This window comes from Odontesthes bonariensis, chromosome 12 (assembly GCF_027942865.1).
Source record: "Odontesthes bonariensis isolate fOdoBon6 chromosome 12, fOdoBon6.hap1, whole genome shotgun sequence".
NCBI classification, from domain to species: domain Eukaryota; kingdom Metazoa; phylum Chordata; class Actinopteri; order Atheriniformes; family Atherinopsidae; genus Odontesthes; species Odontesthes bonariensis.
Window position 1 is genome coordinate 23,660,921 of NC_134517.1, and position 14,251 is coordinate 23,675,171.

The 14,251-nt window shown below is 41.2% G+C and overlaps 1 protein-coding gene across 3 annotated transcripts in view; it reads left to right on the top strand.

The window, feature by feature from the left end:
• The window catches only part of igf2bp2a (insulin-like growth factor 2 mRNA binding protein 2a), a 45,349-nt gene extending 31,443 nt beyond the window's left edge, over nucleotides 1-13,906 (top strand). For all 3 annotated transcript variants that reach the window (XM_075479785.1, XM_075479786.1, XM_075479787.1), the window contains 11 exons: nucleotides 344-634; nucleotides 844-978; nucleotides 5,216-5,338; nucleotides 6,770-6,905; nucleotides 8,808-8,945; nucleotides 9,462-9,530; nucleotides 10,178-10,300; nucleotides 10,681-10,755; nucleotides 10,909-11,040; nucleotides 11,280-11,393; nucleotides 12,712-13,906. In XM_075479785.1, coding sequence (XP_075335900.1) covers nucleotides 344-634; nucleotides 844-978; nucleotides 5,216-5,338; nucleotides 6,770-6,905; nucleotides 8,808-8,945; nucleotides 9,462-9,530; nucleotides 10,178-10,300; nucleotides 10,681-10,755; nucleotides 10,909-11,040; nucleotides 11,280-11,393; nucleotides 12,712-12,810 — 1,435 coding nt within the window. In that variant the 3' untranslated portion in view covers nucleotides 12,811-13,906. The remainder of the gene's footprint in view (nucleotides 1-343; nucleotides 635-843; nucleotides 979-5,215; nucleotides 5,339-6,769; nucleotides 6,906-8,807; nucleotides 8,946-9,461; nucleotides 9,531-10,177; nucleotides 10,301-10,680; nucleotides 10,756-10,908; nucleotides 11,041-11,279; nucleotides 11,394-12,711) is intronic.
• The last annotated feature ends 345 nt before the right edge of the window (nucleotides 13,907-14,251 follow it).

Genomic DNA, 14,251 nt, shown 5'->3' on the forward strand with positions numbered 1-14,251 from the left:
AGGTTGTGCTGTTGCTTGTTTAGTGCAGTGCTGATCTCACCTAACATTCAGAGATCAGAACTCTCCAGCCTTCAGACGATTAAATGGGTCTTGCATTGTTTTGTTTATTTGTTTTTTGGATGTACAAATTAATACTCTGAAGGAACTCACAATCCATGTGTAATTAACACCTCTTTGAAAGCAAGTATATCAGAGCCTTGAGATATTAATCAGGATTTAAAAATCAATGGTGCCACTTAAAAACTTTCTCAGAACTATATACTGATATCCTAAAATCCATTTAGTTTAATATTTCCTCTCCGGCCCCAACACTTCATGCTCCTTCTTCTCTTTCACCTCCCAGAGCTATTGAGAAGCTGACAGGACACCAGTTTGACGACTACTCCTTCAAGGTGTCATATATCATGGACATGGATGCTGCTCCTCCCGTCCAAGGTCCCCGTGCACGGCGCGGTGGTAGATCTTCCAGGGACCAGGGTGCTTCTCAGCCTGGGCCGTCAGGAGGCTTCGGTTCACCACGCCCCAGACAACACGATTTCCCCCTGCGTATGCTTGTGCCTACTCAGTTTGTGGGAGCCATCATTGGCAAGGAAGGCCTCACCATCAAGAATGTCACCAAACAGACGCAGTCCAAGTAAGCTTTTGTTACTCATTTTGTTTAGTTTGCTTTATCAACATATTAATTTATTGTACGTTTCAATCTAGAATACAGTAAAGATTAACCGAGATAATCATAGAAGGAAGATTGCTTATCTTGCTCATCTTGTCTTCTGGTTTGGTAAGGCACTTTTGGAGCCTAATTTTCCTTTATTATGCACTGCAATCTTCACATTTATCTCTCAGAGTGGACATTCACCGGAAGGAAAATGCAGGTGCAGCAGAAAAACCCATCACCATCCACTCAACACCCGAGGGCTGCTCCTCTGCCTGTCGCATGATCCTGGACATCATGCAGAAGGAGGCCGACGAGACCAAGACGTGAGTCTGCGCTTCAACACACACATGCGTTCTCATGCCCGAACATAAATGTTTTCATTCATAGAAAATGTAAATACAAACGTAAATGTTTTAATGCAGAGCCTGAACCTATATAATCCCACAGGAAGATTAGTCACAATGTCTGTAAGGCTATAATCCTATCCTTTGACCTGCATGCACACCTTTTAATCTCACTGTGCATTCTGTAGCTTGGACCACTGACATAGTAAACACGGTGCACACATTCACATAAGCTGGCACGTGATCACAGCTTAGTGTTTTAGAGACCAGGCCAACAGGACTAATTAGGCTTGACACTTTTAACAAGACACTGCACTCTTTAAACTGTTTGAGCTTCTGCTCGGTTTGAGCATCATCCTTTAAAACTTGCGTTTGTCTAATTTTGTTGGTAAGTTTGTTGATTGCGGGAGGGGACTGCGCTCCTTTATGTTTCCTTCCAATTTGCCTCAAGTGAGCCATCATAGTACAGTACACTTTTTTATTTTTAATTTTTTTTTTTTGTCAGAGTTTTGTGCAGCATGAGTGCACATTCACGTGCCTCTCATTTGGCTAGAAAATATTCTGGCCCATTGATGAGTAAGCTGTATGATATATAAATGATATACAGTACTATGCAAAAGTCTTTTGTTTGAACCAAATAACTTATCTTTCTTTTGGAACTATTTCTCAAATGGTTTTGAGTTATAGCTCCTCAGGCTTTCTGAAAGCTTTTTAAACTCTTTGGACATTTGCAGATTTTTCACTCAAGTCCTTGTGGCAGACTTTTTTCAAATGAATGTTCCTTTCTTCTTTTTTTCTTAAAGCTGCAGTCTGCAACTCTTTTTCAAGCATAATGCCTGGAACTGTCCGGGGATTCTGAAAGTAGTACATTAAATACCCCAATACAAAAAAAAAATGAGTTCTCTAGGTCCCCTATATGTCCCGCTAGGTCCCTCCAAAGCCAGCAGGTTTGTTTACAAAATTGCAGACCGGACCGGTAAAAGGTAACCAATCAGGTTTACGAGCTGGGCTCTGTTGCCTGTCAATCACCGATTGTGCACGCGCGATACAAGGTAGGCTCGTCCCCACGCTTATTTATCTAGACTATTGAACTTCATTACGGGCTAGTCTACTTACTGTGTCTTCCATGATCGCAAATGACAGGTGAGTTGATGAATGAGGAGTCGTGTAGGCGCATCTGGCGTGCACGTAGACGTGCACGTAGACGTGCACGAGTTCTCATGTGTTTTGATGGGGCGGGACAGGAAGTTGAATAACTTTTTATTTTTCGGTTAAAAAATAAGCATTTCTTGCATTTTGCGACTACGGAGGTCACCGTTTTCAACTTCAAGCGTTCTGATAGATCATGTAAACTCTTAAAATGCCAAAAATTAGAACTTTACGTATGACAACAACAAATCCTGCAGACTGCAGCTTTAAGCCATTTAACATTAACCTATGAATTTAAGGAAACTAGACAAATGGAAGAGAGAATGGGCAGTAGGCTTAAAAAAAAACTCAAATGCAGACGAATTGTATCTGAAATTTTTTCTTATTAAATATAAGAAAAAATCCAGCAAAGATTTGACAATGGAGCTGAGAGATGCAGCTGGTCCTTCAGTTGATCCATCTACTTTTGGCCCAACCCTCATTAAAAATGTTCTCCATGCAAGGGCGGCTGCCAAGAAGCATCTCCTAAGAAAGGGAAACAGGAGGAAAAAGCTAAGGTATACCTAAAGGCACAGGACAGAATATCAGTCACAGCAGGTCTTCATGGGTGAGATGAATCCTCCCCAGAGCCCGAACCCAACTTTATTTAAGCAGCGTGGGGCCATCTGGACAGAGAACCAAAGGCAGCCAACATCCAAAGAAGGGCTTTGAAATGTCCTTCTAGAAGCCTGGAGAACTATTCCTGAAGACTACTTAAAGAAGTGACAAGAAAGCTTGTCTATGAGGGTTCAGACTGTGTTGATGAATATTGGTGCTCATACCAAATATTGACCTAAAAGCACTTTAAAATCATACAAACTTTGCCTTAAAAACTTTATTTCCATTTATATTTGCACGTTTAAATAAATGAGTGCACCTATTTCCCATTTGTGCCAAAATATATAGAAATGAGGAATTACATATCGGCACAGTATTACTCGTGATCAACAGGAGTTTTTTCTCACCCAATTATTTTATTCTTTGTTCCGTGTCTTGTCACGCAAAAACGTGATGGCCGCAAGAGGAAATTCATGCCATGATTCACACAATTTAGGGACCACTTTTCCAGTTCGTAATATTTAAAATCTGTTTTGAAATGATGAAACAGTTCCTTTCTCCAAAATCATAAATCCAATGTCAACCCCTCCAAAGCTCAGATGTTGTTATATAGTGAAGAAGTGTCAAACGAACAACAAGAATTTAATCAGCTTGTCCAATGCACCTCATTTATTTAGATCAGTAATCCTGTTGTCAAAAGTCACGATGACTTCTACACCTCTGCAGTGTGTTGACTAAATAAAACCACGCTGCACCGCCCGGGTGCCACACCTGCAGACTTGAAACTGTCGCCCTGGTCGCCCTCCACCCTGTAATTTTACCCAGTCTACAACCACTGAAACCAAAACCACTGAACTTTGCCTCTAAACCCACACCACTGTCACCCCCTACAGTTCATCCCAAACTAATTCCACCCTGCATAGATCTATATTTACAGATTATAGCATGTTCTGACCTGCTACCCCCTCCCCTGCACACACACACACACTCACCACACACCATCACCATGTGTGAGGACCTAGCCCAAAAGAAACCCCCAGCATCTGGCCGTCCTCCACAGCAACCTTAATCCACATTCACACCCTGTAATTGCCACACAAAGCAGAAATATAGATAATGCTGAAATGACACACCTCCTGTTTCAGTAACCATCAGTATGTCATCTGCACACATTAGCCACACTCAGTCAGTATACTTGACTTTACTCAGTCTAAAGCAGAAATTAACAATTTATTTGTAACAATAAGATATTTATTTATCATGTTCAGCTCTGAATGAGTGAATGAAGCTTTTAAGTCAACTCAGCTCAACCTAGCTTTATTCATATAGCACCTGTCAAGCAGAAATACAACCCAAAGTGCTTTATAGAACAAAGGACAATCTTATAAAGACATGAAAAAAGACACAAGACCAAGTAGATCATTAACAACGCTAAAAAGAAATGCAAATAGCAGTGAAATATTAGTGTAAATAGCAATAAGATCACGAGGGCTCAATCATTAGGGAATGATAGTATAATGTCGCTCTACATACATTATATGTTATAGAAGTCAACATTTTGAATCACTTTAAAATGAAGATGAAATCAACTTTCAGAATCAAATCCTCTGACCATGATTGGTCTCAGTTATTAGTCGTGAAACCGTTCCTCCTCCTTCCAAATTGCAGACTTGAAATGTCCACGTTTTATAACCATCCCAGTTTGCCTTTCCCACTTGAGCCCCACAGTACTTTGGTACAGATTTTGTCAAAGTCTTGGGAAATTAACTCTATTAGATACAACAACAGAAAATGACTCACCTTCCATTTTGTTCAAATCTGTTTTTTTTTTTTACTAAATCTGTTTTTCCGCCAGAATATTTTTAAATGCACCAACCTCAACAGCCAGAGTGGAGGGCTTCAATATAGACATGCAGCATGAGTCAGAGCTTTATTTTCCTTTCTAAATTAACTTTTTATGGTGGTCATTTAAATGGTTAAGCAGTGGTTTTTTCCAGAAATTTTCTTTGGGAATTTGCTAATATAATGAAGATGTTAACAGTAGCCTATCCTTTATCATTTTGCTCTTTAATGATTCAAAAGGGAAGAAGATGCACTTGGTGAAAGAGACCCTTTTCTCTTCATCAAGCGTCACCTGAAGCTTTTTGTGAGCTGTGGTTTCAGAAGCACATTTTAGTGACTGTAAACAAATCTTTTGAGCCCACGAGGAATCAGATCAACATCAAAACAGGTTAAAGCTGATTCTCCTTTTTCAAAAATACAGTGAAAACATAAAGAGATGAAGCATTTACATTATGTTCTCATCACTAAAAGAAGAAGGACTTGTTGTGTCTCGACATTGTGCTTAGAACAGCAGCTGCTCCCCTGCTCATCACCATCACATCATTAGATTCCTCACACCCCTTCAGCGAAACTCGGTCGAACTCATCCTCTATCATCTGACCTGACTTGTGTGTTTCTGTGTGTGCAGGACGGAGGATATCCCTCTGAAAATCCTCGCCCACAACAGCCTCGTGGGTCGGCTGATTGGGAAAGAGGGCCGCAACCTGAAGAAGATCGAGGAGGACACCGGGACCAAGATAACCATCTCCTCGTAAGTTGCATTTCGTATGTTACTGTGTGCTTGCGCGACTGAGTCAGGATCATTTCAAATGCAAAGATTTGAATTATTCCTAATTCAACCAATCGACAAACAACAGGAAGTGATTTGGGCTTCTTCCTGCTGCGCCCTCCCTCCTGTGTGCTCATTAACCTCTGAGCCTGCGCTTTCACTTAACTGAGTTGTAAGAGAGCAAATGTGAAGAGTTGATTACACCTTCTCCTCTCCAGAACAAGACGTAAGAGAGGAGGTGAATACAACCCATTTAACCGACACCAACCTTCGTTCATTTGGAGCTAATAAATTGTTCCGTCCCTGTGAGCTCTGAGGAAGTAATGAGCCTTGAGAACGAGACACCGTAGTGGAGATGGAGAAGGAGAAGGTCCCTTTGAGAAAAGCAAGCTTTATATTCAGAACCGAAGATTCTGTGAAAAATCTTTTAGGAGTGTTGAGAGACAATAGTTTCTGCTTCAAAGGCCCAGAGGTGTTAACATTTGTATAACATTCAGGGGAAATGGTTTATGGAGTGATAAATTCTTTGATTTGAGTACTAGACTATTCAGAGTATTCTTTTCCCTTAGTAGTTCTCTGGTCAGGTCATCTGATGTATTGGTTTCTTGTCAAGGTGAGAGTCTAAAACTTTGTATTTTGATGCCAGGGAGCATCAAAGTTTCCAAATGTTCCCAACAACTTTCAGGGCAAAGTTTTTTTTTTCTCTTCAAGCTGAAAACTTTTTTTCCTCTTAGTGTTTTATTCAGCTCTTTCCAAATGTTCCTGCAGGGATTTGTTTGAGATGGATGAATCCATTGTATCTGTATTCTCACCGTGCTGCTATATCCATCCTGACCTTGCCACACTTCTTGTTTTAGGACGCTTTTCACACTTTTTTTACACAGAAAGGTCAGTTTATTCGTCATGTCGAGTACTCAGCCTGCGAAGAGCGTAGCAAAATGTCTTCTAGATGTGTCTCTAGACGAGCTTTGAAAAGAAAATAGTCCTGTTGATGTCACCAGGGTTATCTTAGTTATGGCTAGTCGACTACAAATCATCACATGTGCGCGTTTCTAACTTGTAAATAGCATTTGTGCCAACATCCAAGTCATACTTGCTCTGGTAAGGTTGCAGTATCACAGACTGGGGCCTAAGAATAAGCCTCAAAACTACCCAAACATGAATGTCATCTCCCCCGACCGATGTGCTCTAACCCATAATTGATGGATTTATAGTATGAGTGAAACACACAGGATGTTCAAGTATCTCACCCAGCTGACTTTCTACAGAGATTCGTGCAGTAATGTAAACATGTCGTTTTGGCCATTCTTCTGAGAAATCATGTGGGCAGAATGTGAGTCTCCTCTTCTTGAGTATTTGTATATAAAGTGCTTACATGTGTGTGTTTGTTTGTCTATGGGATCTTCCTTGCAGGCTACAAGACTTAACCATTTACAATCCTGAGAGGACCATCACGGTGAAGGGCAGCTTGGAGGCTTGTTGTACAGCCGAGGTGGAGATCATGAAGAAGCTGAGAGAAGCCTACGAGAACGATATTGCTGCTATAAATGTAAGCTTACCATCTGCAGGCTGCTTGATTGTTTGTGAGTGTGCGTTTGTGTGTGGTCATGACCACAAGGTGACTCACACAGACTTGACAGGTGAATGACGGAGAGGAGTGATGATAAACAGCGGGATAATATCGTCTTCCCATTCAGCGCCTGCATTAGTAAGACCGGCTGGGTAAACGGATAACAGTAAACGATCGCCGAACAGCTCATCAGTGAGTCGAGTCTTTGAAAGCAGCGTGTGTTTGTGCGTGAATGTGTGTCTGTGTAGCCTCTGACTCATGCTCACTTCCCCGCTGTGCGTGTCTGTGTTCCTGCCGTAACACACTGCCTTTCCCAGCATCCATCTGATATCTGTAGGCTGCTCTTTCACCCAGCTCCTCTTTCACACTGCCTGATGACATCACCCGTGCTGCAGTTGCTGAGGTCAAGCTCAGACGAAGAGAAGCAGTGAGGATTTCACACATGCTCCACATTGCGCTGCAGATAAGCAAAGATGAACACTGATAAAAATGACTGTTTCAACAGTGATGATGCTCATCAGGAGGAAGAGCTGTAACTTAAGGAGGGAAACAGAATCAAGCATCTGCTTTTGGGTTGTTTTTTTTTTGTGTGTGTGTTTTATTCTGGGGGGTTACTTTAATATTGGTAGATTAGTTCAATAGTTTCTCCCGCATTGTCATTGTTTAAGTATTTGGTCAGAAATGATGATCAAGAAGTGTCACGTAGCATGCGGTTTAAATCGCTCTGGCCCTTGTGTGAGCGCTCCTGGAACCTGCCAGGTTGAGCGTTGACTCTACAGTAAGCAGTTAGGGCCATCTAGCGTGACGCTGGAGATATTACACACAAGGCTTTCCAGAGATCAAAGATGTTTGAGGAGAAAAGCCGGCTGCATGTCTTGTCATACACACAAAAAAAACCCCAGAAAAGCTGACATGAATTTTAGGAAAGAAGTTTTGAAAACATCAGCTTTCCATGAGCCAAGAAAAACATGATTGCGATGTAACTCCCTTGTTTTCAATAGTGCTCTGACTTTTTAAAATTGATTTTTTTTTTTCATGCTTAAGATGCAGGGAAATTCTAAAAACTCACGTGACCCTGAAGAGATTTTTCATCCGAATGGAAATTTTCCTGGTTAAGTAAAGCCTACATAAAGGAAAAAAATAATGATGATTTTGAAGTTTTCAAATAGTTTGGCTGGGGAGAAACAAAGTAACTTAGAAGTAAGAGAGGGAGCAGGAGAACTTTATAAAGATAGTTTACGCACCAGTCTCTTCAGCTAACAAACATTTTAATGATCAGACATTTTTATGAATCAGTTATTCACCACTTGCATGTTAAGACATAGGGAGAGTAACTCTAGTTTATGGGTGTCAGCAGCTGACAAACTGAAGGATCTGACTGAGATTTTATCAGTTATTACACCTATAACACTTTCACCTGCTGGTAAGACCTTCAGTGCAGACAGTTCAGTTGATTGAATGAAACAAGTCAGCTGTGCTGTTGCAGGGTTGGAACAAAAACCTGCACCCACACGGCCCTTTCATGGATCAGTTTGACACCTCTGATTTAGAACAATCGTTTCAATTATTGTCGTCTATTAAAGATTTTTTTTAAAGTGTTAAAAACTAACCTACTTTGGAGCCCTTTGTGTTTCCTCTGGATTTTCTCATCACCCACAGTTGCATGCGCAGATATTTTTCTAAGTTGTGCATACAGACATTTATCGTTTTAACTGTTAACTGCTGTGGTCAGTGTCCTCTTGCAGCAGGATACAATGGTGTCTGGGGATGTGAAGTCCTGGTTAATAATTGAGGTCCTTCTTCTCAACAAGCAAAGTGGTCAACTTTGGTGTGACTGTTCTCATGACTAAACACTGCCTTTGCCTCTCTTTTTCTGCACAGCAACAGTCCAACCTGATCCCAGGCTTGAACCTGAACGCTCTGGGCATCTTCTCCTCTGGTCTGCCGGTGCTGCCCCCTGCTGCTGGACCACGAGGCGCAGTGCCCTCTGTGGCACCAGCAGGATACAACCCGTTCTTAGTGAGTCCTCTTCTTTTCTTTTTTTTTTTTTTTTCCACTGACTGCCATAAAAGGTTTTAGGAGGAAAATGTCTGCCACTTTGTAGATGGTTTTACCCACTCCACTTGCTTGGATTAGTCTTGACTTGCAATTTGTTTCCAGCACACAGTAAACCAGGTTCCCCCTGAAGAGCTTTTAAAAAAAAAAAAAAAAAAAAATAACAATACCGTGTTGACTCAGGTCTTCCTGTATGATGTAGTGCTTGGTTTGAAACAAGCAGAATTCCCCCATCTTCTCCAGAGATGAGTCAGTTTGTCTGTAAAACAAAATCTCCACTCTTAGAGGCGTGAGACAGCGTGTGAGAATGTTTGTGTGCCTCAGAGTCAAGGAGATTAGTGTGTGATTCACTGTGAGTGTGTGCCTTGAAATTCCCCCTAATAAGAGCCTGAGTTCTGATTGTGCACGTGTCCTTTAAACGTGTGTGTTTGTGTGCATTCATGTGCCATCTGATCAGACGGTTTGTCACTTCACTTTCAGAGTCACTCTTCACATCTCAGTGGCCTGTACGGGGTCCCTCCAGCAAGTGCCATCCCTCACCAGCACTCAGTATGTTCCCTTTAATCTGCAGTACAGTCAGTGTTGCCTTGGTGATCAGAGATTTTCAACTTATGTCCTGTTTGTTGTGGTTCTACTGTATTTTGTTTGAAAGAAAATAGAAGACCAAGTTGGAAACTGTTCTTTGTCGTAGATCGCGTAACAAAGTAGATCAAGGAAGTCAGAAGCATATATAAGAGATATGAATAGCAGATTTTTACAGCTTCTCATGGAATGTCTGTCGGACGGAGATTCTGGCATGTCACCAGAACACCACAAATATTTCTGGAAGGAGACTGCTCAGCCCAGAGTTATGCCATGGCTCATAAAAAATTCACTTTTAAACCTCAACTATAAGTGTTACCATGCTAAGAAAAACTAAAACACAAGGCAATACTCACCCTTAATAGCAAATATTCCACTCAGACTCTACCAGAACGCAATGTTTACCGAAGTGAAAAGCCTTGACAAGAGCTTAATTTAGCTTTCCTTGCATGTGGGGTTTCTGTTTTTTTTGCTGTTCCTCAAGTATCCGATGATTGGAGCAATTCTGAGATTTTTAAACTGCCATCACTAACAGATTTGAATATAGATTAATTAAATGTAACTACAGTAAATGATTGTTTTTTCCGTGGGGTTCTTGTTTTTTTTTTATATAGCAACAGGCTCCAGAACAGGAGGTTGTCTACCTCTTTATTCCAACTCAGGCGGTCGGGGCCCTGATAGGCAAAAAGGGCCAGCACATCAAACAACTTGCCCACTTTGCCGGAGCTTCCATCAAGGTTGGTTTGATTTGTGTCAAATGTGTGTTAACTTCGATGAGAAAGGATCGAGAGGTGGTCAAAGTGGCTCTGATCAGCTTGTAAGGTTGAGTCAAGAAGACACGAAATGAGTACTTTCTGAGCAAGCAGCTCGTCCTTGACTGTTTTCATGATTAAAAAAGGGGATGACTCTCAAGACGAGCATTTTGGAAAAGTAACAATAGGCAATTCATTTCTTTGAGTTTTTGATTTAAAGTCATTCTATCTAAATTGAAAATATTCTTGAATATTTGTCAGACGATTGAGAGCTTAAATCCTTTCCATGAATTTAAACCAGATAAATTCAGCCAAGGCATTAATCTCACACGTTTCTAAAACCCGTCTCTCTATATGAACATCAGATTGCCCCAGCTGAGAGCCCAGATGTGACTGAGAGGATGGTTATCATTACTGGAACTCCAGAAGCTCAATTTAAGGTAAAGCCACCAACTGAATGTGCAAGCAATTAAGATGGGGAAATCATTCTTCTTCTTTTTTCTCTTTACAAATCATATTTGCGACCTGTATTATGGTAAACAGCAACATCTTCCCCAGTCTCTCTTTGCCTCATAGCCTCCTTTGTTTTCCAGGCCCAAGGTCGGATATTTGGGAAGCTGAAAGAGGAGAACTTTTTCTCAGCGAAGGAGGAGGTCAAACTAGAGACGCACATCAAGGTTCCCTCAACTGCAGCTGGCAGGGTCATCGGTAAAGGTGGCAAGACGGTGAGCAGATACTTACACTGAGACACTGTATTTGGGCCAAATGTACTGAAACAGACAAGCAGGATTTTGTACCAGCATCCACATGATTTATACTCGGTAGCCATGGAAAATAACAAGTTATCCGTATAAGTGCTCTGTTTTAAATGTCACATTTTTGTGTGGCTTTATTAAAGCATGTCTCAGCGCAATGAATGTCCAAGGAGAGCTGTCAACCTCTGGACTCTGTATCTGTGTTTCAGGTAAATGAGCTGCAGAACCTTACAAGTGCAGAGGTCATCGTACCGCGGGACCAAACTCCTGACGAGAACGACGAGGTCTTTGTGAAAATCAGTGGGCATTTCTTTGCCAGCCAGGTACACACAACTATACTAACAGTGTTGATGACAGGTATTCGGCTGACACAGTTAACTACTGCACCCTGTAAAAAGTAAAAAGAGTAGGCCAAGTGGTAAAGTGTAAAAGCCAGCATACAAATTCAGTATGTATGTTCAGCATCCTAACTGGAGCAGTTATATTTGTGGTGCAATCACAGAAAAATGCTATGAATTGGTCTCTTTCAGAACTATGTTCATCCTCACTTGTTCTGCTGCAACATGCTTCCTTTTTTGCTTTGTGACAGACATCATCTTTTGCTGCCAGTTTGTAATTAAGTTCAGCTGTAATTTATTTGATTAAAACCAATTATAATTATAAACGGAGACACGGAAAGGGATCTAATCAGCTCCAAACCGAAATGTGAGTGGTTTTAAAGTAACACTAGAGAATTTGGCCATTTTCTTTTTGCTCTTTGGCTCCCCTTACAGTTATGGAATGTAACATGATTTCTGGAGTTTCAGGCCTAGGAACCTGCATTATAAAATGTAATGTACTTCAAAAGAAGGTAGAAGCACAAAGTTGTATGGTTCACAAATGTATCTAGTGTTGCTATAATAGTATTAAGTATAACTTAAAACCAACTTTTTGTTACTTCATATGAGCAACAATGGACTGAAATAGCAAAAAACTGCAATCTTTTACATAACCAACGCAGGTCTGGTTAAGCTCTAAATGGAGCTTAGAAGGTAAATATAATGCTACTCGACTCATAACAAAGAAAAAGGTGCACTAAGAAGGTGAAAATGCCAAACTCCATCAGGCGTAAGGACTATGAAGAAGATGCCAGACATGCCGAGACTGAGAATCAGGCATCAGAGGTTAAAACACACGTATGGGGGATGTGTTTGCCGTTCAATACTTTTAATACACTAATTTCATAGGAGTAGTGACTTTTTAATTGCAGTTTTTAGTGACTCCTTCCATGCGAGACATATTTAATGTTGCAGAAGATGCTAAAATCCCAATTAGCTAGTTGTCCAAATTTTCTAAGAAACATTGCCCCCCAACCCCCCTTCAAGAAAGAAAAACGTGTTCTTTATCAAATATTATGCATCGCACATTATATAATCTGTCTGACACTGTTCTGCCTTGAATTAGGATGTCCTGAAGTAAACAGATATAAGCAAAACAGCAATTATTTTTTTAAACCTTCTGGAAAGCAAAAAGAAGACACTCCTTTTGCCACTTTGTAAATATCCACGGGTCCCTGTCTTTGTTTTCAGATACATTTTTTTAAACTTGAAACTTCCCTTTACACTGTTAATCAATCTCATTGATCCCTGATCCCTCCAACAGACTGCACAGAGGAAAATCCGGGAGATCATTCAACAGGTCAAACAGCAGGAACAGAAGCACCAGCAGGGCGCCGCCGTGTCACCGCACCACTCTAAGTGACCAGCGAGGTGGCTCCGGTGGGCACCAGCCAATGAATGTAGCCCTCCCAAATGGACAGAGACCTAACCAGACTAAGGCCAAGGCCGAGGTGGACATGCAGGGCAGACCAGCAGCACCGGGATCAAAACCAAAGAACTTCGCGAGGGGGGAAACAAGTGAGAGCCAAAGGCTGAGGGCATTGTGTGCACTGCCAGCCCTGTGAGAGCAGATAGTGGGAGAAACCTTACTGATACAATGAAATAAAAAGACCAAAAAAAAAAATAATTAATGAAAAAAAATCGACATGAAAGGTGGAAATGTCAGAGAACTTGGGAACCGTTGTCTTATCAGTTATAAAAGGTAAAACAGTAAACGGCATGTCGCCCTGCATAACGTTATCTATTTAGTTGGACTAACATAGGCCTAACAAACAGATCGAACAGATAAAGCAAGTCTATTAACACGAACGTATACGCGACACTGTGATTGGTACTTTGAATTAGAACACGAGCGAGTGACAATGGACGCCTCCTCTCACAAGCGTTTTGAGACATTTAGATTGTGAGATTAAATATCCACAGCAGTATTAATGCAGAGCAGAAGAGTATGATATGATACACACTGAGAGAATGCACTGTTATGTTTCCAACAACACGGCAGTACAACTTTTAAAGTTTAGCTTATTCCAGAGACGGTGACAGCCACAGAAAGCGATTCCACTGGTTTTTAATGATTTAAGGCCACTGAAATCAAAACAGAAAACCCCAGTAAGTAAATACTGTACGGTGAATGGTTCTGAGTCTTTGTAAGAAGCCTGTGTGTGTGCCAACGCAAAAGATAACGTCCCTTTCTAATGTCTCTTAGAATCATATCTGTTGCTTTGCTCTTTTTTTTTATCGTTTCTTTCTTTTCTGCTAATTTCTGCTTCACTTTCTCATCGCTCTCTCATCTGGCATTGTGTTTTTATTAGCTTAAGAGTATTTGTTGTCAAGAAACACTTTTTTTTTTCGTAGCCTTTTGATACATTTAACTGACTGCCACTTTTGCTCATGAGAGGTCAAACGCAACAGAGTTTTGTTTTTTTCCCAACTGGTGTCACTCTCCCATGCTGTACAGCAGGAAATCCATGCCTGTCGTGATATTGAAAAAAAAAAAAGAAAGAAAGAGTTTCCTTGACGATCAGAGCAAAAATGGACGTCCTAAAAAAAAGTGGTGCACCTTTGCTAGTGAACAGGCACACATATATTATTATATATTTTTTTTTTTAATGTGCACCGCCACACGCTCGGCCTTATGAGGATGTCACAAGGGCCAACGCGAGGTGTGAGCTAAGGGCCCAGAAAGAGGACAGGGTTAAAGGGAGGGCGGGGTGGGATTGGGGCGAACTCATTGTGTGTGGGGTGGCAGAGAAAAGTTGTAGGCTTAGAGGGTGGGTAAAAGAGAGGCACTGTATGACCTGTGG